The sequence below is a fragment of the Biomphalaria glabrata genome, chromosome 13 (genome assembly GCF_947242115.1).
Source record: "Biomphalaria glabrata chromosome 13, xgBioGlab47.1, whole genome shotgun sequence".
NCBI classification, from domain to species: domain Eukaryota; kingdom Metazoa; phylum Mollusca; class Gastropoda; family Planorbidae; genus Biomphalaria; species Biomphalaria glabrata.
Genome location: NC_074723.1, coordinates 14,725,622 through 14,753,150, shown reverse-complemented (window position 1 = coordinate 14,753,150; position 27,529 = coordinate 14,725,622). Strand labels below are relative to the sequence as shown.

Sequence of the window (27,529 nt, the reverse complement as noted above, 5' to 3'; positions counted from 1 at the left end):
CTGGTCTATAGATTAAATGGTGGATAGTGTCCAGCTGATTAGACGAGACTTAAATCAGAACAGTTCAAGATTTTAAAATGATTATTTTGAGATGATTAAGGTTTGATTTGAGTAACAGCAGAAAACAAAACAAAGACCGTCATACCAATGTATCATTAGCACTTATTTATTGAAACTATTTATAGTGTTCATTACAGTATATACAATAATTTCGTTGTCATTGTATTACAACTATTACATAGTATAGGAATCTAGTTAAATAAATACTTGATAATTTTCTGTTATTACTTGTCATTCGCAACTCTGAAGATATGGAGATACAAATCCTTCATTTACATCTCACTCTTGGTGTACAATTCAAATGTAATTATACATCAAATCACAGCCATTACAAGCAAGCATGCATCTCTATATTCTATAGACCTTATCCATTCTAGTGGTGATAATGTTGAGTCTAACTGGACTCTGGACTTTGCTAACACTTTAGTACGGCGCCTTTCCTATGTAGTTTCCTCTGTTGAAAACAAAATTTAACCTTTTTTTTATATGAATCATATTATATTTTAGCATAAAAATGTTTGTAAATATGTGTATTTTGACTTTGAACATGTACACCTTTTGGTGATTATTTACAAATTATCGAAATTTATCAATGTTTACACCTTGGATACGATATTACCAATCTAACAAAGCTAGGACCATGATACATCAAAAGAAAGGTCACGATCCGATTTATATGTTTATCTGGGGTTCAAACTAATGGATTTATATGTTTTTTTGTAATTCGTATTTTTCCGAGCTATATAATCTACGGAAACTTCCTTATATGGCACATCGGCAAAACTCGGAAAAAATCGACTAATCAGAATGTGCCGTTTCATCCGGAAAAGGCGTTTCAAAATGGCCGACAGCGTAAACACATTCTTGTAGTGAAAGACAATGAAAGCCTTGCACAAGACAGTTTCAGTTGTTTGGTATTTGTAAACATCAAAGAAAATATCTTTTACATTAAAATGCCTCGACCAAAGGGACGAAGAATGCTAGAGAAGCTCAATAAAGCCAGAAATGTTATGCTATCTGACAAGCTGCGTGGAAATTCCTCTAGGTCTAGGTCTAGTTTAGATCCAGCATTAGAAGGACAACGTGGTGCATCCAGATCGAAATTAGACCGTCTTTCAATAAATACTGATGTTCCAAGTGATCTAGATCTACAAGAAACAGAGCAATTATGGACTATTGCTAATACTAATCAGCTTACTGATTTGATGTCGGATGCATTATGCCCTAATTGTTTTCAGTCAAGTTTGACTATTAGAGTTATAAAAGATGAAAACATGGGGTTCGCATCAAAGTTGAAGTTATGTTGTAGATCTAGTAGTTGTGGATATACTAAATCAAAGTTTTCATCTCCAAGAATACAAAAAAGTAACTGTTCAAATGTTGCATTTGAAATAAACACCAAGATGGTTTTATACAGCCATGAGATAGGAAAGGGTTTCACTTCGCTGCAGACATTTAGCAGCGTCCTAGGAATTTCTGGAATCAGCCAGAGAGCCTTTAAAGACCATGATAATAAAATCACAGGTATGTTAAATTACACAATAATCTACTATTAGAATTATTTCTTTAAAAATTTTAATCTTTACCATATAAAAATTATAGATCTAGACCTAGTAACTATAGATCTAGAATCTAGTCAATCTTTACAAAGTTCTAACTTTTGATAAAAAATACATGTAGTATGATCACTATGATGTAGCCAATGTAGGCTCTCTAGAGATCTAAATCTTTTTTTTTTTAAAGTTTATATATATTATATATATATTTATAAATCAATTTAATTAATGTTTTTTGTTTTTTTCTTCAGACTGTGAAGTGGAATCTGGGGAAGACATGCTCTACCGCACAGCCAACGCCATACGTCAAGCTTATGCAGAGACGGATGATGACATTAGGGAAGCCATTGAACGAGGAGAAAACCCTTTGATTGACATTTCAGTCAGTTATGATGGGACCTGGCAAAAGCGAGGCTTTACATCGCTTTATGGTGTAGGTGTCTGCATCGATTTACTAACAGGTCTTGTTGTCGACTTCGATATTAGATCTAAGTACTGCCATGCATGCCACATACAGAAAGCTGAGAGCATGAACGCAACTGACCTCGTAGTTTGGAAAGAACAGCATGATTGCTGTACTAATCACCACAAATCCAGCAAGTCTATGGAACAGGACAGTGCTGTAATTCTGTGGAATCGTTCTGTGGCAAAATATAATTTTAGATATGTGGAGATGCTGAGTGATGGAGATTCTTCTGCTTTTAAAGCTGTGCTTGAGTCTAAGCCATATGCTGATAAAGCTGTTACTAAACTTGACTGTATCAATCATGCCCATAAACGTATGGGGACAGCGCTTCGAAAACTTGCCAAAGAAAGCCATCTTGGTGGCAGAGGAGTTGGCAGGCTAACAGAAAAAAAATGTGACAGTTTGCAAAATTTTTTATCGTGGTGCTATAATAGACAATATTCCAGATGTGTCCAAAATGAGGAATGCTGTTTGGGCAGGATTATACCACTCCATGTCTACAGATACTGAACACCATCATCGACAATGTCCATTAGGAGAAAATAGTTGGTGCTGGTACCAACAAGCGATTTCGTTGGGACAAGACCCTGACAGCCACTCTAATCATAAGGCATCAACATTTTTGTCTCTAGAGGTGGCTCACAAGCTAATTCCAATTTATCGAAGAATGTCAGATGAGTCCTTGCTTCAACGAATGGCTCATGGTGGTACTCAAAACAACAACGAAAGCCTTAATGCTATGATTTGGACGAGATGTCCTAAAACAAGTTTCATGGGACTTGGCAGAGTGAAAGGCAGTGTTGCTAGAGCTGTGTCAATATTTAATGCTGGCGCCAATGAATTAATTAACGTGATGAATAAGATGCATATTGATGTTTCTTATGTAACATTAAATAATTTAAAAAAGGTCAATGATAAAAGAATTATTCAGTCTGACACTACTAGCCAAGAGGATTATAGAAAAAGAAGAAAGACTGTTTCTTTAACACGGTTTGAAAAAGTCAGAGAGGAATTGGCCAAAGATGGGAATGTATATGGTGCTGGTGCTCATTAGCAATACTACTGTCAATATTTTTTTGTATTATATAATTTTTTTTGTTTTTATTCATTATTGTTAGAGCATATTGACAGTTTAGTTGCTGTTTTAATTATTTGAAACAAAAATGTAATAACTAATTTGTAGCAAAATTTAAACAACACCATCTGATTATGTTTATGTAAATAATATAGATCAACAAACTTTTTCAAATATATTATGATACCTTAATTCAAGAGAAAATGTTAGCAAGTTTTATCTAAACTGACAATTATATATATGCTATCTAAAGAACTCCCTAGATGAATAGTAGCGATATAACAGAACTACTGAACAGTTATCATGAGTTTCAGATTTTGAGTTAGCGCTTTTTTCTTATTTGACATTGTTATATATATGACATTTTTTCATTTTAATCTTCTGTGAACTTCAAGCAAGCTCTTTTCTTTAGTATTTAATATTTATTGTTACAAATTGTTTGGGTTTTTAGATTGCACACCGGTACATCCTACATTCTTATCAAGTTTTTTTTTCTTTATGGTTGCTAAATGTTATACCCGGTATATAATATATTATTTTATAATGTAATCTGGATGGAATATACTAAATAGCTATTTTTAAAAGCTGCCATACTAAAGTGTAAATAACATATATTTGCTATTCAGTGATTTTCTGAATAAATTTTTGTAATTGAATTTTTTTTCTTTCTTTTTTTGTATTTTTGTATATATCTCTATCTGCCAAACGCTAAGGCTCTGAAACTACTTTTGGAACTTATTTGATATTTGGCATAATTATTCTGTACATATATATCTACATATGCATGCAAAAACTTTTTGATATTTGCGTAAGTTGGATTTTTGTTTGAAATACTACTCTGTAATACAATTGCGTACAATTTACGTTTTATTATCCCAATTAGTTGCTATACTTATATGAAATTTAGAATATGCTCTTTACTAAATATAGCTATTTTTATTATGTTTTCAGATACTTATTATACTAACCTATAAATTACATGCATGTTATCTAGTATTTTCTTGACAAAATTTTTGTAATTGAAATTTTTTTTTTTTTTTTTTTTTTCATTTTCTTCTTTTTTTGTTTTTGTATTATACCTCTATCTGCCAAACGCTAAGGCTCTGAAACTACTTGAGCTACATACTTCATATTTGGCATACTTTTTCTGTACATAGATATCTACAAATGCATGCAAAAACTTTTTGATATCTCAATAAGTAGATTTTTTGTTTGAAATATTACTCTGTAATACAATTGTGTACAATTTGCGTTTTATTTTACCAATTGGTTGCTATATTTATATGAAATTTAGAATATGCCCTTTACTAAATATTGATATTTTTTTAATGTTTTCAGATAGTTATTATACCAACCTATAAATTACATACCTGTTATCTGGTATTTTCCTGACAAAATTTTTGTAATTGAAATATTATTTTGTTTTTTTGCATTTTCTCCTTTTTTTGTTTTTGTATTATATCTCTATCTGCCAAACGCTAAGGCTCTGAAACTACTTGAGCTACATACTTCATACTTGGCATACTTATTCTGTACGTAGATATCTACAAACGCATGCAGAAACTTTTTGATATTTGAAGTAGTTTTTTTGTTTTAGCGTTTCAAAGTTTAGAATTATGAAATATTTATGTATTTTTCATGGTTGCAACACTAAAAAAATCATTAAAAAAAGACAATAAAAGATAACAATATTTCCCTTCATGCGTTTTTAATACTTGTCATGTATGATATTTGTGTGTAAAAATTATTAATTTATCTTAAGTATTTTTTGAGTTATAAGCTTTTAATTATAGTTTGTTTGGCGGCCATCTTGGATTGTTTCCATGACAACCAGTAAAGTTATAAAGTCAAAAACTATATTTTTTCAATTGTTTAATTAAGTACTATTAAGATAATATAAAATATTTAGTCTAAATGGAGAACTTTTTTTTTTCCTTCTTTCCGACTCGTATGTCCCCTTAAAATGTGGACACATTGATAGTGAAAATAAACATTTTCTGTTTAGAATGTTGATGTTCTTATAGTAAAAAAAACAATTCCCATTTCAGACCTTCCTTCTATCCTCATCACGTTCGCTAAAGCCATGTATAGAGCAGATGATGGAATAATTATTTGTTTATCTATTCTACGGTTAACGAGAGTTAATGTTAATATTCTTGCTGTTATTTTTGTTGTTAATCGTTTTGTTAATCTTGTTGATACTGTAGTTGCTATTGGTTTTTTCTTGTTTCTTTATTTTCGATTGGTTTAAAATTGCTATTATTGTTAATACTGTTTTGTTATTGTTATATTGTTGTTATTATTGTTGTATTTGTAATGTTTTAAATATTATTAGTTTTGCTAATATTATTGTTTTTATTTATATTGTTATGACTTTGCCATGCGCACCGCCATCCAAGGTAGTGCAGAAAGAAGGTGCGCACTATCAGTGACCAGACAAGTCGGATGTTGACATAAGAGACTAACGATTTCCGCCCAAGGAGAGAGCCAATATGGAGATGCTGTACCCAAGGCAGATGTCCTTTGTGTTTGTCATGTCTTAGTGTAAATAAACGTCAATGTCCTCGTTGAGTTGCCTCACTTAAGTTATTACAATTGGTGTCAGAAGTGGGATTATAGGCAACTCAACGAGAGGAGGTAGGATTTACAATGGCAGCTTTGAAACGATTAGACCAACTCTCAGTTAGAGAGCTTAGGAAGGAACTTCGTAACCGATATGAGATAATTGGTGGTACCAAGGAGGTGCTTACAGCTCGTCTCCGACAAGCCTTGATAGATGAAGACGAAGATCCAGATACCTACTTATTTGAAATTGAACCGGAGATTTATGAGCTTATTGGCAAGATAAATGAAGCAATGTGTGAACAAATTAACAGTATGGGGAACAAGGTAGATAAAATGGTGTCTCGAATGAAAGAAGGGGTAGACTCGTTGGTAAAGGAGCAGTTGCCTGTAGACTCGTTGGTCAAGAAGTTGCGTGGTCAAGACTGTGGTTGCACAAACAGTGGTGACGGAGACGCTGGGGATTTGAGCGCCGTCTGTGTCTGTGTTGTGGGCAAGTCTTGTGGTTGTGACTTTCAAGACGAGAAACGTGATGGCGATTGCTGTGATGATCTCAACGGGATGTACCGAGTCGAACGGAAGGAGACAAATGAAGTATTTGTTCCTGTTGTACCTGTTACCAGTACCTTAACTGAAGTCTGTTATGTGCCTGAAGCGTTTGTTCCTGTTGTACTTGTTACCAGTACCTCAATGAGCCGGACAGATCAAGACAACGTTGGGTCTGCGTTCAAGCCTGTTGCTATGGACTTTAAAGACCTCTGCCTATCTTCCGGTGCCTATGAAGGAAATTCGAAGCTCGACAACTGCATCCAGAAGTTTAGCATGAATTGTACGTGCGGCGCATCACACATAGAATTTAGATGCCAAGAAAACCACCAACAGGGCATATGTACTTCTACCATCATCATCGACATTGGCATAGATGAATGTCAATCGGACCACTCTAAATCTGAGCCGTCAAGAGGTAGACATTTTCCACTTGAAACTGAAGAGACCTGTATTCTGGACGTGAGACTGTTGTCTGAGGATGACTTCGGTGCATTGGACTTTGCTTGCAACGTGGCTGCAAGCGAACCTGAAGCTCCCTTGAGAGGCGTCTGTCGGGAAGGTCTGCTGAGACAGCGTGTCCGATCAACGGCTGTGCTGAAGAAAACAGTGCTCGACCCTATCTCTTTGTGTGGCAAACGGCCACGTCATTATCGCAACAACAGCCTGGTCAACTGGAGAAAGAGAAAGCGGCACTGGAAGAAAACAATGCGGATGGCCTCGTGGGGAACACGCTCCCTGCCGCCTGTGGCTCCCACTGATCGACCTCCACCTGAACTGTCAAACCTCAGCTGCAGTGTTTCTTTTCGGGACGAAAAGTGCTAAGACGGGAGCAATGTTATGACTTTGCCATGCGCACCGCCATCCAAGGTAGTGCAGAAAGAAGGTGCGCACTATCAGTGACCAGACAAGTCGGATGTTGACATAAGAGACTAACGATTTCCGCCCAAGGAGAGAGCCAATATGGAGATGCTGTACCCAAGGCAGATGTCCTTTGTGTTTGTCATGTCTTAGTGTAAATAAACGTCAATGTCCTCGTTGAGTTGCCTCACTTAAGTTATTACAATATTCATCGTTATAGATGCTGTTATTGTTATTCCTTTTTTTAGCGGCCCCCGTAAGGAGAAAAAGCCGCTATTAGGTTTGTGCAAAATGTCCGTCTGTCCGTCTGTCACACTCAGATCTCGAAAACTAGAAGAGATATGAAAAATATTATTTCATCATTAAATGCGGCTTGAAAAGTTTAGGTGCAACGGATACTTTTGGTTTTCTAAAAGCAAACCGTTTAATTTATAAAATTAATTATGCAAGCGATTTTTTAAAATAAAAGTACACCAATTCTAAAACAATTACGTAAATGTAAGGGAGGCAATGTTACAATATGCTAACAAAGATGGACAATTTTTGTGTATTTTCAGTATCACTAAGTCAAATATATTTTGAAAATGTACAGGAAATGTTTACAACAAATATAAATAATAGTTAAAGATGTTTTTTCTGGTCAACTAGCTGCTAAAATTAAAAAGAAAACATTTCTGTTTGTTTATAAAGGCTAATAATGCACTTTGTATGTAAATATCACGCACATTTTTTTTTAAAATGGACTTCTTAAGCAGCGATTTTCGTGCAGTAGCGTAACGTCGCAACATGATCAGGTGCTAAACCAATTCCTTAAACTTTTTTTAAAAATCAGATTTTATTTATTTTTTGTTTAGTGCCCCCATCCAAATAAAAGATTATTTTTGTGCGTTTTGTCTGTTGGTCGGTCTGTCCGTCACGATTAGATTAAAAAAACAAGAACTCTAAAAGCTATTGAAAATCTGATTTACCCTTTAATGTTCCTCCCATAACATCTCAATAGTTTTAAGTATTTAAAAATTGATTGTTCCGGATTTTTGTGTGCAAAACTAATCAACCCCAACAAATGTTTGTTTGCTCTTCTAATTTATATTACATTCAATTTCCATGCTTAAACGTTGCAAAAACACATTATCAATAATATGTTGTTCCGTTTTTTATGTAAATATCATATTAATGCTAAATCAAAATCTCTATACTGACTTATATTTCATTAAGTGTAAAAATGTTCCAGATATTGTTTTATAAAACATGAATTATGCCAAAATGATTGATTCAAATCGCATAATTTACTAATATTACACTTATATTATTTGACAATGCGTCACTATAATTTGGTTATCAATATCAAATTGCTCCGTATTTTCATCTTTAAACAAATTTTAAAAATATCGAAAATAGGTTGTTCAGGGCTTTAAAAAAAAGTAATTTACTAGAATTGAGTACTGAACATTACTTTTTAGACATTTAATTTTCTTGCTGAAACATAACATAGAAGTTTTGTAATCGATAAAGAATGTTCCGGATTTTGTTCCTTACAAATCGTCGCCAGAAAGTTCCGAATTTATTTAAAAATCTACTAACGCCAAATAATTGTTTGAACTTCCTCTTCTAATTAATAAACAAATAATCTTCTCATTTACGAAATAATGTTTTTACGGATTTTTATGAAAACTGTTTTAACTCACTAGTCTCTTACAGTACATTTAACTTTCTACCTAAAACATTAAAAAATCTAATTATCGTTAATATTATGTTCCGATTTTTAAGGAAAACAGAATCCAAACACCAAAGTAAGGTATGAAAATCTCTCCACATGGCTGTAGTACATCTAATTTTTATACGAGACCATCCAAAAAATTTAATTAACGGTATTACATTTATCTGAAATTCTCTTTTTCTTTTACTATTTATACAAACATCCGGAACAATCTATTATATAAACTTTTCAATTGTGTTCATACCTAAAAATTATTGCGATGTTTTGAAACGTAAAATAAAGGTTAATTAATTTTTAATAACTTTTAGTTGTTGTTTTGTTTATATCAAGATGACGGACAGACCGACTGACAGACAAAACGCAAAAACAATGCGGCTTTGATCCTCTTTAAACAAATTCTATTAGAACTCAGTGCTCCAATGTGCACCAATGTCTATGAACCCTGGTTAAATATCTCGTGTAAATAAAGACATTTTTTTATGGTGCCGGTACTAGCCTATTGACGTCATATGAATGGACTCTTTAAATGTAATGCTAAAAGAACGCACTCAGTGCACCAATGTCTATTAACCCTCGAAAAATTACTCGTATTGATGAAAACATATTTTAGTATAACTAAGCCGTGTGACGTAGTGTTTTTTTTTTTTCCTTTGACGTCATATGGAATGAATTCTTTAAATGAAATGCTAAAAGAACGCACTCGGTTCACCAATGTCTATGAACACTCGATAAATGGCTCGTATTGATGAAGGTGATTTTTAGTCTAGCTAGGCCGTGTGACGTAGTGTTTTTTTTTCCTTTGACGTCATATGGAATGAATTCTTTAAAAGAAATGCTAAAAGAACGCACTCGGTGCACCAATGTCTATGAACACTCGATGAATGGCTCGTAATGATGAAGGCGATTTTTATTCTAGCTAGGCCGTGTGACGTAGTGTTTTTTTTCCCTCTGACGTTATATGGAATAAATTCTTCAAACGAAATGAAAAAAGAATTCGGTATAGTAATGTTTATTAAGCCTCGTTATGTGACTCGCGTTTTAAAAAGGAATGATATCTTGATTTAGATATAATCTAGATTTTTTCAACTAGATCTAGATTTTTATTACAGTATATCTAGATCTGGATTTATATTCTAATTAAAATTAGTTTAGAGTCTAGATCTAGAATTTCTAGATCTAGTTTAGACTAAAATAGACTAGATTAAGATGTAGAATTTCAATTTCTAAACTTAAAGTGTAAAAAAAAGTGTAGATTTTCATTTCCAAACGTTTTGATCAATATTGCAATGTTATAATGTACTAAAACTAATCTACTATTTTTTTATTTAATTTAAATTTAAATTTACGGCAAATGAATCTTTGAAACATTATTACTTTTGACCATAAAAATTAAATCACCTCTTGAATATTATTTGCGAATATGCAGTTCTGACAGGGATCCGACTTCGACGGGGGCCGCCTCTGAGTTTGTGTAATACAAACTCTCTTTGTAATCTTGTTATTGTTGTTGTTATTGTTGTTATCTTAAACTCACCTTGGCCAGTACTGACAGAGTACATAATTGGCCAGCAATTTGTTAATTGTTTGTGGACAGTGGATAGCAGCACAGCCAACGGAAGTTGTAGTTCTCCATACGACCTAACAGTAAAGGAAAAAAGAAATTTTACTACTAGGTCAACACATTCTCTGGAACACAGAAAATATATTGAAACTAAAATTACTTTTGTATTAAATATCTGACAGATGGGACGAATACCCCAAATTCAACTTTTTTGTTTAATCAAACAGGCTTTCGGTCCAAAAATTTTTGTAGACTCTAACGTTCTGTGTTCGAACCAGAACCGTGTGTTGACAACCTTAAGCTAATATCGAAAGGTCAGAAATTCGACAACATTTTTGACCTTAGTAAAGCTTGACAAGCCAGTGATTTTGAAATTCTTCATTCAAACATTTTCTTATATCAAACAAAAATATAAAAATATTAATTGCAGCGTGATTTTTGCGACATATTTGAAATTTTCATCTATGGAGGTGAGTCCAGCAAGTTTTTGTGTTCAGTCTGAGTGTACAGAAGAAAGTATTGATACTAAGACTTAGACTGCTTTATTGATCCTTGAGGAAATTTGTTGTGATAATAAAACCACATAATAATATTTGTGACATTTTCAGCAGTGCGGCAAAGTAGAATCAAATTTCTCTTTTATTCACTTATAGCTTAAAATAATTATCATTTTTTAGTTGGCAACAGTAGACGTTTATTTATTTATCAATTTTTTATATAAAAATATCTCCCATACATCCATTGGTCATTATCTTACGTTTTAAGGTTTCCATTATATCTCCAACACATTTCTTTATATCATGTCATCTTTTTTTTTGATAAAGTGCATCCTTCAAGCCTATAGCATGCTTAGTGTGCTATGGTCCAATCTCTTGTGAAGAACTGTGGGGGGGAATATAGAAAATAGGTTTCTGTGCTGTCTTTAGGCGCTCAACAAACACAACTCAGTTCAAGACGGGGTTTCGAACGCGAGCTCCATTGATAGCTAACCAAGTGGTTTTGTTTTGCCTCTTAGCCACTTTTAGTATAGAAATTCTTTAATGTGTTGTAATTAAATCTAAAACCGAAACATTTCTTTAGAGGTTTATAAAAGCTATTTATATAGCGCTACTTTAATGCTTATAGCATGCTCACAGCGCTTTGGTCCAATCTCATTTGTAAACCAGTGGGGTGAGAGGGTATCTAGGAGTTGGTTTTCCATGCTGCCTTTAGGGTGTCGGGTGTCGAACCTCGAGCCCCTTTCTAGGTAGCCAAGCCAAGCTCAAGCGCATTTAGCCTCTCGACCACGCTTCCCACATAAATTGTCATAAATCAATTATGCAATTATTTTAGGCATACGAAAAACGTTGGATCATGCTCTAGTTTGTATACCTGAGTATAATGACCACAGGTAGGTGAAGCTGTCATACATTTCCAGGCAGGTGGATCCTGCACGGCTTTCTCTGACACCCAGCTCTTGACAGCTGATGCGGCCAACGCAGTGTGGTTTGTATTTATAGCTGAAATGAAAACGAGGCAACTACAGAGGTTGCGTGTTATTTTGTTTTATTGTTGGTGTATTTAAGTAATGTTCCATATAAAGGTTCAAGGTTCCTCGTTTCAAGTTCCACGAGGTTCTGACTTCAATAAAAGTATTTTTAAAAAAAAAATAAAACACAACAACACAGAATAAAAATGTACAACTTTGATCAACACAGATGAAAAATGAAATGAAAAGAACGAGATTTGTACAAGTCATAAAAATTTTAAGAAGCATTAGCAGATTTTTAAAAATCTAGAATAGGATTAAAAAAGTAACATAAAAAGCTTAATATAAAAAGACAATTCTTCCATTACAAAGTGTGTCATATCTTACTAGAGTGATTACTTTAGTGTTATATATGGCCACATTAAAAGACAGATAGTGATAGGCTTTAAGATTCAGACTTTGAAGACAGTGTGCAAAATATTCCTGACTGTCTGACATATTTATTTTCAGGATAAAGCTTGTCTAGAACTTCAAGCATAATTAAATTATTAGATTGCTATGCTTCAAAAAATTATAACACTCAAACCATAGCCATTCCTATGTGATCAAATTGGCTAATAAATATTTTACTAAAGATATAGATCAGTTATCCAATTCTAGGAAAATTTGTTACAGCCGTGTCCACCTAGGGTTTTGTTTTGTTTTCTTCCAACCTTGTTTTTTTTTCAAAAATAAAGAGCTTGCAAGTGAAATAGAGGAAGTGTAACCAATAAACAAAAGAAAAGTTAAACTTGAGATGCTCGTCCAAGTGCCAAACAGTGAACACAACTTATCAGGACTTATCTGAAGACGAATGGTTGTAGTCTTATACTAGTAATCTTAGCTATCTGTTTTGACAAGGATGATTATCACATCCAGTCATCCATCGTTTCCCCTTCCCTATGGCGCTAACATCTTATCGGAAGGTAATCAGAATCCTCATAAGCTACTGAGAGTGGCTAACTTAGGTAAAAAAAATATTCTTTAATTGAACATCCACTAACATAGTACTAATTTAGCTTGGTCAAGACCAATTAGTACTCACGATATCCTGCATAGAGATTTTCACCATAGTTTCCAAGACTATGAGCCCATGAGCATTGAGACCCGTAGGTTCCTGAAGATGCACTCAACGTGCTGTTCCAAACCTGAAATACATGTTGTATTGCTTTATAGAAACTAGACAAACTATGATACAACAAAAACATCAAAATATATTTGGTAAGAAAGTGTCTTTCAGACGTTCACTGGCATAGCACGTTTGCGCTTTTATTTTATGTCCTCACTGGGGAGCAGGTTGTACAGCTACAAGGTATTTGAGAGAAATATTGGAATGTTTTCTGGCCAACCTACACACCAACGGCTTTAATGAAAAAAAAAACAAATTTCTGCGAGATTTAGTTAAATTTGGAAACAAGCAAAGAAATAAAATGGCCGGAGGCATGTAATCAGAACAAGGACAGACGCATTTGGGAGCAAGAAGGAAAAGGAAAACCAAGAAAACGTGGATAAGATTAAATAGGGAAAGAATAAAAGTACAACAATTTAATTTTCAGGCATTACTTAAAGATCTATATCTCACGAGGTCTTAGGTTTTCTTGAATAATAGGTAAAAAGATCATAACTGTTGATAAATGATACACCGTAATTATTGAGGTAACAGAAAAAAAAATCAAATTATCTAAATGAACGACTCTACTTACTAGGTCTTTGAGCCCTACTGCTTTACGAGCTAAGTTATGAGTTTCTAAAAAGGCTTTTATATCTGCTGCTGTCAATATAACCGGATCAGTAAGAGCGTAGCTGGCCGCTAATCCGGTACAAACAATGAACACAATTTTCAATAGCCTCATATTCCGAAATGTTTAGAGTGCTGTGAGTCGTCCTTTGTCCTGTGTGAGTGCTTGTCCATCCCAAGAGATTCCCCGTCAATTTATAAGCAACATTATTTCCTGGGAGAAAAGACGCGTAGCGACAGGTTCAATAAACACTGCGTCATCTAGTGACCCAAAAACAAGGCGTACGTAAATGTAAGCGCAGGGAGCGGCGAGAGAAACTATCAACTATCAATAAAGTCAATGAACGTAAGACAAGCGAACGGACTAGATCAAATTATTATTCATAATTTTTTAATAGAATACTGCAACATTATATCAGTACACTGTACAGAAATAGGCTAAAAATCAATGACCACTGATCATCTGATGTAGCTACTATAAAAAGCCAGGCGAATGTTTACCCGAATACAATCTTAAAAAAACTTTGAAAAGTCTGACGACAATGATATACTTATCGTTATAATGTTCTAAATAGAATTATTTTACCCGCTGTAAGTAGATGTTAAAATATTATAATAAATAGTACACTTATGTCTACACACACTCACACACAAAACATAAATATATATATAGAGAGTGTATGCGTTTTATAGTTTGTTAACAAGAAGTACCTTACTAACATTGGTAGTCTAATAAATAAATCTATATATTAAAGAATAAACCTTTAGTTATTGTAGGCAGAAAACTAGGCTAGTAGAAAAGGATCTCTGGTATGTTTGGGATTTAATCAAGGTTTGGAAACTTTTCTCGAAAACATTGTTCCTTTCGAGTCCCTCAAGCAATTGAAGGCCTTATGCTGCTGCCTAATGGTGTTTTCCAAAAGTTATGCACAGTGCCCGGATATAACCAGTTGATAACTAGGTTTCTGAACAATGTAGTATTTTGTAAGTTATGGGACCTACATTTATTTATTTCGGCTGTCTTGTCAAAATCGTTCAATACAAAATTTCAAACTAATAAAATCTTAAATTTTAAAAAAATGCATCTCGGAAACCTCCCAGATTATTAATTACTTTAGAGGTTCTCAAACCTTTTGTTTATTAAACATATAAATTTGTTTAAAATTAAAAGAAATAACTTGGATAAACGTCCCACTCAAGGTTTGTAAATAGCTACCGCAATTCTTGACGAGCACACATTTCTAGTCTGTTTTTTCGTTTGTCGAGGCTCATGACGTCACTGAATCCAGGTTCCATCAAATACAAAGACGGACAGCAAGATATATTACTGACTGCCACTCTTTCTAAAACCAGCACCAAGACCACTAGAGAGCCAAAGTGATGCTATAGTAAATCTAATTGGGAACGATACAAGGCAGCTGCCGATAATGCCCTTGAAAAAGCCATGTAGTGTCTAGCTCTGTCGACCTTGTATACCGTCAAGTAATAGCAGCAATCCTGGCCATGGCTAAAACGTTTATTCCTCGGACTTACACTTGTAAATATTGAAGAACTTTTGGACTGAAATCAACAAACGGTTTACGGCTCGGAAACCAAAAGGTCCAAAGGAACCCAAACAACCCAACACTCAAGCAGAAATACAACAGACTCAGCCTACTAGTCAAAACATCTGTTAACAGGGAAAAACGAGAACGCTGGACCAACACCTGTGCAAGGTTAGACCTAAAGGATTGCTCTAAGACCTGGAGTCTTCTGAGGAATTTCGAAAATGCTGGGCGTACGAAAACAACAACCCCATTATCTTCACCCAGTGGGGTAACCATTTCATCAAGATGTATAAGATCGTCAGTGAATTCGTATTAGACATTTGTAACAGCAATGAGCGGGCGAGTTGATTGTTATATTAACACACATTTTAAACAGTTGTGATTGGCGAGTTTATTATATAATTATCCGATCGAATAAACTGGCTTTTAGCGAAGAAATTATTTTAATTGTATACGATTGTCATCTTTCTTCTGACTTCCCTACGGTCGTCTCGTAGACCTCTGAGGATCCACGAACCACAGCTTGAGAACCACTGGATTACATGATTGATTTTAAATAACTGATGCAATTTAATTCAACATAAGCGTTTTTTTTTCTTTTTTATACTTAGCATTGTTTCTTTTTGTGGCAACCTGTGGTGTCTAGCAAGTGTTCCAAATAAAGAATGTACTAACCACTAATAACAAAAATATGAGAATCTCGCATATGTTTTGACACGTGAAACAGACAGCCATATTAATTAGGCTATTTACTTTTGGAAGAAGCATTGGCCTTTAATAAATATATCTTTTTTTCTTGAAAAAAAAAATAAACATTTTATATACAAAGAAGGTCATCAATTTATTTTTGACATCTATTTTAAATAGCTTGTCAAATTTCTGGATTAATTGTGTGATCAAAAGTGACATTCGGACAAATGTATTTAAATCTCCTTCTCTACGCTGTGTTTTTAAATCAAATCATCTAGCAGCTAGAGAAATTAGGTCACGTTGTCAATTAATTAGTAGTTGAAATAGGGACTCCAGGGATAGAAGTTGGTGGGTATTTAAACAAGGAGAGATAACACAAATGTATTTGATACTTTTCAAAACGTATAGAGTAGTCTAATTGACCACTGTCTTTGCCTCAGACTAACAATGTTCTCATGTAAATCCTTCCAAACGTCTAAGATATGCTATACGTAGATGAACTTTCTGTGACATGTTTCAGAATAACTTGTTGTCAGGTAGAGTTGGGATTTTATGGGTTACTTAGTTGTAGTGCGCAGTTTAATAACCTTTATAACTCAGTTGTTTATGAAAAGAGTGAAACTCCATCAGCGACCTACATATATTGCCACAACTGAAGCAGACAAAAGGAGTTGTCGCCGGGGGGGGGATCCTTTGGTTTTCTATTCATCGTCTGCGCCTGTCCACGGCAAGATCGCTTTGTTGGGTCTCAAATCTGTGTTTCTCGAAGTTTGTGAGAGCCCCCCACCTGTCTATTTCTGCTGTAGTACTTTATAGAATAAGAATAAATAGATTTAGAAAATAATATATATAGTTCATCTCTCAAATTTTTCTTAAAGCTATACTAAAGACATCCAGTCTGCTTTATTTTAGGGTTATATTATATACAATTGCATTATTATTGTTACTGATGTTTTACACTTGCTAAGATTTAACTTACACAAATTTTTCAGGAACTTCGGAAAATAATTTAGACTTTAAAGATAAGCTTTATTTTAGAAAAACATTTAAATGAGCATGTATGTAGTTAGAAACGTGAATGTTTTTTACTTATAACTATTCTTTTATCTTGCAAAATTTTCATGGGTGCGTGGACAGTGGACGGGTGTTTCAAAAACAGCTCTAACGATTTCCTAAAGATTTTACAGACTACGTTAATCTCTTTGAAAAACAAAAAACAAGCTAGTTGGGTACACAGCAGAAAATAAAATTCTGGCTTGACTGTTATAGTTTTTAGAAATTTATTAATTTTGTTTTTAATAGTGAACAAGGTTTAAGCGGGAATTTCCTCAAATTTTAACATCTTTTATATTCATATAGATTCTGCTTGTCCGTCTTCTGTAGAAACCGTCATCAGGACAAGTAATAAAAATTGATTTCCAAAAGCTCACTGGAAAGACGTATTGCTAGAATATTGCATTACAAGAAAGAAATAGATTTGGACTATTTCTTCATAAAGAAGGAATTAATCTACATCGTTTGTGCTGCTGGTTCCTTGCTTTAACTTTAAACCCACAATAATAAAATATATTGAAGCCTGAATAGCTTTTATAGCAATGTAACTGAGCGCTTGGATATCGAATCGGGGCCCTGGTGAAGAGTGGGTGAAGACTGGGTGAAGACTGGGTGAAGACTGGGTGAAGACTGGGATTGCTAGTTTCGGAATCTTTGGGTGTCTCTGAGTCTACCCAACTCTAATGGGTACCTGACACTAGTAAAGTAAAAGAGGTTGGTCGTTGTGCTGGCCACATGACACCCTCGTTAACCGTAGGCCACAGACACAGATGACCATTACAACATCTGCCCTATGGATCGCAAGGTCTGAAAGGGGAACTACAAAATAAAACCAAGTGACACAAACAACAAGGAAAGAGCGTGTTCCTATCAATTTTGGTTTTATTTTCAATCTTCAAAGTTCAATTGTGTATTTAAGTCCCCACTGTTCTCTTCTTGTTTAGTCCTTGCACTTTCACTTGACACTGACATCTTCTTTCAAAGGTGTTCAAATTTCTCTTTAATTTTAGATGTGCTGATGGCTTGAGATGTCTATACCAATATCATTAAATCTAATGGATACGTTTCGTTTTGTATTGAACTTGATCACAAAACCTTAACTCTTTAGAATGCCAGCACATTAGTAAGGTTTCTGTCCTCTGTAGTTGCCACTGTGAACGAATGGACATAAAATAAAAATTCCTAGTAAATGTATATAACATGACAGACCTCAAAGTTACAAATGGACATGAATCTCAAAGATAGATAACAAAGTTACAGATAGACATGTCAGTAACATACAACTTACTAATACAATGATATTGGTGTAAGTTGTGTTGATGATGTAGATAACATATACTTACGGGGGCCAGTACTGACAGAGGACATAGTTATCCAGATCAGGGCAATGTATGATTGCACAGCCTACTGATGTTGTTCTGCTCCAAACGACCTAGAAATCAACAACAAAAAAAGCATTTCATTTTCTCTTAAAGTTACATCTGCATTTTTTACAAAATCAATATTTGAATTTTAAGTTCTATGCGCATTGAAAGAGCAATGAAGATGACAACATTCTTGTTTGTTTTCAACGAAGTGTGATAATGAAAATAATTGAGTCGTATTTGTATAGTCGATTTGACTGTGGTGAATGTCGTTTTAGTGTAATTTTCTTGTTTCGTCATGCGTCAGAACCAATGACGGCTCCTTTAAGTTTATGTGTAACTCAATGAGTGAAAACAAGTGAGCCTTAGGGGCCGCCTTCGAGTTTGTGTGCAAAGTACTGTAAGAGAAGGACTGCAGGGGCTGACTTCTCCAATGTATGATCCTTGAGTGTTAACTTTGTTCTGTTTGTTATACATGCTATGGATTTTTCTTAAGAAAGGAAGATCATTATATCCTATCCCAAAACTCCTGCAAAGCGGCGGGCAGGGTTCAACGCGAGACCAGGCTGCTATCCAATAATGATCGACAGGTGCCACCCTCGTCTTATTCGAAGGCCAAAGTAATTGTGTGTGCTTGTGTGTATGTCTGTTTATATAGAAATATTGTTTTACATGCAGCGTTTAGAAATGTGTAGATATGCATCATTCAGTTGTTGTTTTTAAATAATTTCCACACGGCATCTATCATTTGTAATTGATTGATCAAAGTTTTTTTTTGTACCTGGCTATAGTGACCACATGTGGGCTTAGTGGTGAAGCATTTCCATGCAGGGGGGTCCTGTACTGCTTTCTCTGACACCCAGCTAGTTACAGCAGAAGTGGCAAGTGCAGCGTGGTTTTTATTAATTGCTGGAATGATCAAAACAAGACATTGATATGTACTTTTGATTTGACAAATGTCTGTGTATATCTAAAGTCTTAAAAACAGATCTAAAAAAACATGAACACATTTGAAAGTTGTGTAAGAATAAAATACACGTATACAAATACACAATGTTGGCCTTGCTTCTCTTGATAGAGTGTCTATGTGTTGATGTGGCAGCTCTGTCAAGTAATAGCTGAAGACAATTTATTCAACCTGAAATTTAGGCGTGTATGTAAACACACATGGGAGCATGGTGGCTGATTAGTAAAGCGCTCGCTTTAAAAAACCGAGGGATATCGGTTTGAATATAGGTGAAGAGTGGGATTTTAGAATTTCTGTATTTTTTTTAAGCACGCCCCAACTGTAATAGGTGCTAAACATTAAAAGAAAAGGCGGTAGTTCGTTGTGCTGGCCCCTGACAGCGGCCAAATAAACAGATTACATAACTTCATTTGCCCTGTAGATCTTAAAAGACTTAAAGTAATACAATACGTTCTTATCAAGTAACACACAACAAGCTTGAAAACAAGCTTGAGATCCTATTTAATAAACTAATTTAAATCACATTCACGGGCCAAATTAGACTATCATCAGTGTTTAGAAAAATGCTAATTCTTGAAACAGATAAGGTTGCTTTTCTGTTCTCCTTAGCAAAGTAGGAACTATCTTTGATGAACCATGAGATCAGAGTTTCCTTGAGGCATTTAATTAGTGAAATCGAGTTAAAGCTGATACTTTGCATTCTAATGTTACAAAGTTAATTGTACTAATTAAAATATTCAAAGCAAAGTTTCATAACCCGTTTTTTAGCCATGTATTTCATTAAGGTGTATCGTGGCGCTCAAGAAGAAACAGTAAAGGTCTAGATCTAAAATCATTATGAAAAGAAAAATCTGTTCCCTGCAATGGTATTGAGATGCTTCAGAAAGATCTTAGGTATCGCATACAAAGACCGCATCACAAAAGAAGAGATGAGAGAGAGGATTGGTGCAGCGATCGGACCCCACGATGTGTATGTGTACTGATTAGTGTCATAAACATAAAGTAAAGCTCTATGGTCTTAATACAAGGTCCTCAGGACCCGCTGTGACCTTCCTTCAGGGAACAGTACCAGGAAAAAGAAGAAAAGGCAGACAGAGAAAGCGATGGGAAGACACATACAAGAAAGGACGGGCCTGCCTTTGAAAGAGATTCTATCCAAGACAAAAATACAGGAATGGAGAAAGACGGTCAGCGGATCTTGTGTGGTGCCTCAACGGTCCAACAGAGGAATAGGTGAATGTGTAGGTGAAGGAGAAGTACATACTATCAAATCCTCAATTTTGGAAGTCGTTAGGACCATCCGTTAGCAGTGTACAAGTTGACCATTGGCGTAACAAGGTAATTACTTACGACTTCCAGCGTAGAGATTTTCCCCGTACTCTCCATCACTGTGACCCCATTCACACTGAGACCCGTAGCTTCCTGCAGATACACTCAGCGAACTGTTCCACTTCTGTAATCATTGTAATAGGTCATAGTTTTATTAATCAAAAGATAGAGTAGTCGATTTTACATTTTCTCTGGAAGTTAGAGAATTAAATACATTGACCTGGTATTTAATGACAGATTGTCAAATGTATGTTTACGCATAGTTTTCTGAAATATAATAAAAAATTAAACCAAAAAAAAAAATGCTTACACGTGTTATATAAATATAACAAAAACTAGGTCTCTTTTCGACAGTATTTTTTTTTCCAGCAGGACAGATGTCTATTTACTGTAGAAATCAAATGTCCGATGGCAATATCTGAATTATGCTTCAAGTACAAAGGACAATGACTATAAGATGGACAGCATCGAAGATAGACTTGAGAGAACATGGAGAATTTTAAGAATGAGCTAAAAGAAATACATTTCAACATAAAGTGGTTTAAAGTCCGATATGGAAGGTCATGTTCATCATTCGTCAAACCATTGGCATTGAAAATTGATAATTCTGCACAAAGAGAAGTTAAGTTCAATGTGTACATAAGCATCAATTAAGTTTCCGCTATGTATATATTGTGTTCGCTACCGATTGTCATTTTTAAACTGTTAAACTCTAAAGATAGTACATGGTTTGAATCCAGTTTAAATTTGTTGATACCTAAATATTGTTTTAGTCTTGTTTTAATTGTTCTAATTGTCTAACATAAGATGTGTTAGCACAAATACAGTCAATGGTATCGATCTTCGTGTGCCTATTAGGTCACTATCAGCTCAGAATATACCTACAGGATACCTAAGCCCTAAGCTAGAGGTTGGGACCCTTACATTCTAGACAGGCTCCCTTCCAAAAATATTATTTCAAAATAACTTTGTTATAAATAATAAATAATGATTTTAAGTTAAGAAATGTTATTTGACTACCTATATAATTCTTTATTACTTTAACACACTGAAAATTATTTTCGGCAAAGACATAATATCTAAACTTATAAAGAGACCCATATTTCAAAAAGCTCAGGACCTTATCAAATCTAAATCCGGTGGTGGTCACAATGTAATAAAACTTAGTGAAACTTCATACAAACAGAAAATATGTGTTGGTTATTGGTACACCGTATTTCTTAAGATGGGAAAAATCTACGACATATTTTATATGAGAGCTTGTACTCACCAAGTCCGGTACACCCACTGCTTTACGAGCCGCGTTGTGGGCGTTCAGGAAAGCATTAATGTCAGCTGTGGTCAACTTGACTGGTTGTGTTTTAGCGTTGCTGACCGCTAGTCCGGTACAAACGAGGAACAAAATATTAAATAGCATTGCTCGACGTATAAACGTTCAACTTTTGACTTACAGAGAGTCCAGTGAGATGGCTTGGCTCTCAAGATTTCCTCCATTTATAACAACTTCTCCTTCATGGGAGCCAATGTTCAAAGCAACAGCTTCTATAAACACTGCCTCTACTACTGGTCAAAACATAATGTGTGTGTGGGTGATAAGGGAACGGTAGTTCAAATGATCACATCTACTTCATTTAGCTATTGTCAAATCAAAGAACTTCAGGCAAGCAAACTCAATCATAGATCTAAGTTATCGAGATTGTAAAGTACATTACTATAACACTCAATTCATCTCAACTAGATGACTAATAGTAACTAATAATTTAAATCTTTTGTTGATAAACTGATTAGACATAGGAATCGAGCCCAACTTTTAAAATTCGAGTTCGGTTCAGTTCGATGACGGGTATAGTTTGGGTTCGGTTCGGTTCGATGACGAGTATAGTTTGATTTCGGTTCGGTTCCATGTAATGAGATTAGGTTAAAAAAATATATACATGTACATGTAATACTATTTAATTCAATAGCCCCAGACTTGCTGATCTCCGTCTCGACAGGTCTGGGAAACCTAAACTTCTCGACATGTATGGTGACATGTATGCACTACGCAAAGACAGCAAGGTTTCTGTCCATGGCTTTTGCAAGAGAGGATTTGAGCCTCTAAAGCTTTCACTCAAATGGAGTTTGAAGATGATGATTCAATTCAATGCCAAACATTATTAGGCCTGCGGGTCATTTTGATTCCATGTCGTGCGTCACTTCACAGAAGAGATACCAAAAAATGAAACCAACAATAATACTTTATTAGAAGCCCGTGGCTATAGTACTTACACTATTTCATGGGATGTAGGAATTTTATTGAAACCAACTTCTGAAAATCCCCCGGCGTTGATAAGATACCAAGTGGAAGCACTAAATCTGGATGTCTGTGAGGCGATTAGCCACACCGGTTTCACCCCTTTCTGCTTGTTAAATCAAGAGTTGCAAACATCGCTTACAAGGCGCTTATGTCAGCTTATACCATCGAAATTAACAGTTTTTCTTTGTTTGTTGTTGAGTTCATTTAGATATAATGTGTTGTCACTTTAAAAAAAAAATCCCACGCCTTGATATACCTTAAAACATGGGAGATGAAACTATGATTTGAATACTTTAATTAGATTGTTAAGTTATGGCATTTATTAGCTTACATTTAATTTAATATCATACACAACACAATTATTTGTAACATCAAAAAAGGTTTAGAGCCCTTTCACTTCAGTACTTAACCAACGCACTTTAAAATTAGACATCTTCATATTCGGACTCTAATTCTGTCAGCAAATTCTTAAAAGTTTTGTGGTTCGAAGCTTGAAATGCTATAAAATCTAATGTGCTAAGCACATCTTCACGTTTTTCTGATTCAATACCTTGCCACAGAGGTTCCGTTTGAGTTGACACTTTTTCTAATAACTCTTACTGCCAGTTCGCTATGACATCCAGACATACTTTTGGAGGTATCAGTAGTCACTCCCACTAATTTTTCCCTAAAAAGAAAAACATCCTCCATGATGTCTGAATTTTCTTTCAACAGGTCTTTGCTCCTCATTGTAACCATCTTTTCTTGTGAATTTAAAGTTGCTTTTCGTACCATGAGTTGAGCGGTATCAGATAAATGTCGGCTGAAATAGAAAAACATCTCGAACTCTGATGCTCTATCTCTTAATTTTAAATTGAGATTTATAATTTTCATTAAAAAAAAGGGTGGAGGCTTCAGCTGCACTTTTTTAATGACAGATTTTTTCTATCACTGATAGTAACTTTCTTTTTACGCATTTTAGTCGTACAAAAGGCTTCACCTCACGCCTTAAAATGTGATCAACTCTGCATGACCTTATCTCCAACTCATTTCCTTGTCTCTTCTTGGTTAACATTCAATTCAATCCTTTGTATCTCTAGGCGTTACTTAACAATCTTTTCTTTACGACTCCATATGCCGCCATATTTGTTTATGTTTTTGACTCCATAATGCTGTTTAACAGTCACTAACAGCTGTATACAAATCAAACATATTGGCTTATTTTCATGTTGCACAAAAAGGTAAAGGTCTGTCCACTTTTCCTGGTATTTTCTACATTCAGAGCTTACTTTTAGTGGCTTTCAATCTTCCATTTCATTAACGCACAAATATTAAATGGTACGGAAACTTTTGCGTTGATACTAAAGGATGACAACCGAAAATGATGCAGGAAATATGCACACACAAAATGCCAAGGACACCGCTCAAGAAAGAAGCAGAATTTTCCAAGAATTAAAAACTACTGTCCAATCATTTCCTGATCGCATACTTTTCTTTTTCTTACAAGAATATCGTTCGGTTATCAGTTTTAAAGCTCGGGGTTCGGTTCGGTTCGGAGGTTAGTGAGGTTTGAGTTCGGTTCGTTCGGTTCGTTTCCCATCTCTAATATTTATTCAGGGCCGGAGTCCATTAAGTGGTGGCCCTGTGCTACAGCTTTTGGATGCCCCCCTCCTTTCAATACCTAAAAATGCACTTAAAAAGTGAAGAATTTTGTAATTTTGCAGAATGAAGATCAATTTTTATCTCTAACTTTACATCTAAAACTAGCTTTCATACTCGTATTAGTTATAATATCAGGTGACCGAGCCTCGCTCGGATGAATAATTTGTTAAGGAAGGATATATACCCGAAGTCATTTTGAGAATATTTTTGTACCAGGTGGCCGAACCTCGCTCTGTTAAATAATTTCGGAAGGTTATATACCCGAAGTCATTTTGGGAATATTCTTGTAATTACGAAAATGAACGATCGGATAAGGACTACTAATCTGAAGAGTTGTTTTAGTGTTCTGTTAGTTCTAATTGTAGGCCTAATTGTACATGTCGATTAAATTTAAAGTCTTTTAAGTCCCCCTACAGTCTAGACAAACTACAGCTAACGTCCGTCTTATAGTTTTACAATCCATCTTTTGCGTAAAACTATTGTAGGCTTACTATTATTGGCTTGGAAGAAAGTCTTTGCAATGTAACTTCTCTACGTTATAGGGTAAAACATGCACTTAGTGACAAAGTAAAATGGCGCATTTTTTCTTATTAGACTTAAATCATGGCATTAGTTTTCTAAAGAAACGTTTCCGTGGGGCACCTCTGTTACGCCAAACAATATGCTCGTTACACATACGGGATACGTGCCCTGCCCAGCCTGACTGTCGGACTATAGGAAGTTCATACCGGCTTTTGCCATCCATCCATCCTCGTGGTGCTATGGCCTGCTTTTACACATCCATCCATTCAGATCTCTCCTGGCCCTAACTCCAAGATTTTTACCGAGGTTTGTAGTTAAATCAAAAGAGGCTGCAGTGTACGCAAACTCGTTGACCGCTAGATGGATATCATGTTTAGTGTGAGCAAGTAAGGCGCAGAGAAGCTGTGTTATGACCATTTCCTTTGTTTTGGTACAGGAGAGGTAGACACTGAAGCATGAACACATGGTAATAATTCACCAGCAAAATAATAATAATAATAAGGCTTGTCTTAGAGTCCGAAAATTAATGAGGATTGCAGCTGTAACCTACATATCTTGCCACATCCAAGGCAAGCATAACCATTGTCCGCGGTGCTCGATTAAGATTTTCTTTTAGCGTCTGCGTCTGTCCTCGGCAGCAAATTTTCTTTTGGTCTCAAATGTGTATCCGCGGCCTTTGTATAGAGGGAATTCTTTAAGTCCGAAAGTTACGCTGGACAGAGCAGTAACCTGTATGGGAGACAAATCTCAGACGAACGCATGCCAAAGGCAGTCTTTTTTGGTGAGCTAAAAAGTGGTCGACGTAACACCGAAACCCTTAAAAGACCAGCTTATGGCGCAAACTTGACTTAGCTGACATAGAAGAGAGCACATGGTTGCGTGCAACCTCAGAACGAGACAACTGGAGGTCACCAGCAAAATAAACAACAAAGTAAAAGGTATCTACACCGCTCTACACAATTAAAGTGTAAAAAACTTATTAAGCACTTAAAACACAATAACTAATCATATATCGGCACATTTAATTTCATTACTTTTCTTTCATAGTTCTATAATAAATCAATCTACAGTAAGATGGTGTGCAAATGTTTAATTAGGTCTATTGATTCTTTAAAACTTGTTCTTGTTTGCAAAGAAATATTTTAGTGTACTGCGGTAAGCCTAGTGACGTAAGCAGCGTTTTTCCCGTTTACGTCATGGAAAATTTTCATTCATAAAACATTCTAGCCAAAATTAATTTTTCGATAATGAGGCATTTTCAAACCGATATAACGGTCGACCTCGAGTTTTCCCGATGTGGCCAATGAGTTGAGAATTTTTTTCTCACTAATATGCACATACCTTGAAATTTTAAAGAAAATCGTTAGAGCCGTTTTTGAAATAAAATTTATATATATATATATAAATATATATACATCATGGGCGTAGCCAGGGGGGGGGTTCTTGGGGTTCAAACCCCCCCCGAAATGAAATCCCCTCCCCCTGGGGGGGGGGGGGGAGTCGGAATTTAGTAACTGATTTTTTGCTTTAATTTTGTTTATTTTAGGTGAGATTTTAATACTAAACCATCACTTGCCCTAGCAAAACCAAAGGGGTTTTAAGTTTAAAACCCCCCTACCAGGGGGGTTCGAGTTTAAAAACCCCTACCAGGGGGGTTCGAGTTTAAAACCCCTACTAGAGCGATTCGAGTTCAAAAACCCCTACTAGGGGTTTTGAGTTTAAAACCCCCTACCTGGGGTTTTTGCAGTTAACTCCCCCTCTTCTATAAAACAAAACAAAAAAAAATGCAAACGAAAATCCCCTAATTCCAAGAGCACAGTTAAGGAAGATTTTGATTTTAAAACCCCGTCTAAAATTTACGATAAACCCCCTCTTTAATATATAAAAAAAGCTAATTACGCACTCAAAATGTTATGAGCGTAGATAAATGGGTTTTGACTCAGTTTTGAGTTTAAACCCCACTTCAGTGGGGTTTGAAGGTAAAAAATACCTCTTTTTAATAATAAAAAAACAAACAAATTATACACTAAAAATGTTATGAGTGTAGTCTATGGGGTTTTGAGTTTAAACTCCCCTCCAGTGGAGTTTGAAGCTAAAAAGTACCTCGTTAATATAAATAAAAGAAAATTACTCACTCTAAAATCTATGAGCGTAGTGAAAGGGGTTTTGAGTTTAAACCCCCCGCCATCTTCAGTGTAAGAAAAAAAGCAAATTACGCACTCAAAATGCTATGAGCGTTGCCGAAAGGGGTTTTTAGTTTAAACCCCCATTCAGAGGGGTTTGGTGCTAAAAATACATCTTCAATATAAAAAAAAAAAGCAAATTACACGCTAAAATTATTTGAGCGTAGCCAAGCCAATCGGGGGTTTTGAGTTTCTTCTACAGATGGCTTTTTTTTTTTAAAGTTTAAAACCCCTCCAGATGGTTTTGAGTCTAAGATCCCCCTACAGAGCATTTTGAGGTTCAAAACC

General features: G+C 35.1%; 3 protein-coding genes across 3 annotated transcripts; 1 reads left to right on the top strand and 2 right to left on the bottom strand.

The window, feature by feature from the left end:
* Positions 1 to 150: 150 nt before the first annotated feature.
* On the bottom strand, positions 151 to 13,836 carry LOC106078030 (uncharacterized). Its single transcript, XM_013238761.2, has 5 exons — positions 13,615 to 13,836; positions 12,957 to 13,059; positions 11,776 to 11,903; positions 10,378 to 10,481; positions 151 to 514 (listed from the first exon to the last, which is right to left on the bottom strand). Exons 1-5 carry the CDS (start codon positions 13,762 to 13,764, stop codon positions 484 to 486), a joined length of 516 nt encoding a protein of 171 aa, XP_013094215.2. The 5' UTR covers positions 13,765 to 13,836; the 3' UTR covers positions 151 to 483.
* LOC129922467 (uncharacterized) lies at positions 532 to 4,853 on the top strand. The gene is made up of 2 exons (XM_056008701.1): positions 532 to 1,584; positions 1,868 to 4,853. The coding sequence occupies exons 1-2, from the start codon at positions 1,014 to 1,016 to the stop codon at positions 2,590 to 2,592; spliced, it is 1,296 nt and encodes a 431-aa protein (XP_055864676.1). The 5' UTR covers positions 532 to 1,013; the 3' UTR covers positions 2,593 to 4,853.
* A 3,967-nt stretch (positions 13,837 to 17,803) lies between the features above and the next one.
* Positions 17,804 to 22,080, bottom strand: LOC106066706 (uncharacterized). Its single transcript, XM_056008404.1, has 5 exons — positions 21,870 to 22,080; positions 20,621 to 20,723; positions 19,085 to 19,212; positions 18,283 to 18,371; positions 17,804 to 18,090 (listed from the first exon to the last, which is right to left on the bottom strand). The coding sequence occupies exons 1-5, from the start codon at positions 22,014 to 22,016 to the stop codon at positions 18,060 to 18,062; spliced, it is 498 nt and encodes a 165-aa protein (XP_055864379.1). The 5' UTR covers positions 22,017 to 22,080; the 3' UTR covers positions 17,804 to 18,059.
* Between the last annotated feature and the right edge of the window lie 5,449 nt (positions 22,081 to 27,529).

What these genes read in the sequence shown, in the direction of transcription:
- LOC129922467 (XM_056008701.1), top strand. Translation starts at nt 1,014, where the DNA reads ATGCCTCGACCAAAGGGACGAAGAATGCTAGAGAAGCTCAATAAAGCC. An exon ending in CCATGATAATAAAATCACAG is followed by an intron (nt 1,585 to 1,867) that starts GTATGTTAAATT and finishes TTTTTTCTTCAG; the next exon opens with ACTGTGAAGTGGAATCTGGG.
- LOC106078030 (XM_013238761.2), bottom strand. Translation starts at nt 13,764, where the DNA reads ATGAGGCTATTGAAAATTGTGTTCATTGTTTGTACCGGATTAGCGGCC. An exon ending in CCTGTGGTCATTATACTCAG is followed by an intron (nt 10,482 to 11,775) that starts GTATACAAACTA and finishes CTTTACTGTTAG; the next exon opens with GTCGTATGGAGAACTACAAC. An exon ending in CTCTGTCAGTACTGGCCAAG is followed by an intron (nt 515 to 10,377) that starts GTGAGTTTAAGA and finishes TGTTTTCAACAG; the next exon opens with AGGAAACTACATAGGAAAGG.
- LOC106066706 (XM_056008404.1), bottom strand. Translation starts at nt 22,016, where the DNA reads ATGCTATTTAATATTTTGTTCCTCGTTTGTACCGGACTAGCGGTCAGC. An exon ending in CAGTGGGTGTACCGGACTTG is followed by an intron (nt 20,724 to 21,869) that starts GTGAGTACAAGC and finishes CAATGATTACAG; the next exon opens with AAGTGGAACAGTTCGCTGAG. An exon ending in CATGTGGTCACTATAGCCAG is followed by an intron (nt 18,372 to 19,084) that starts GTACAAAAAAAA and finishes GTTGATTTCTAG; the next exon opens with GTCGTTTGGAGCAGAACAAC.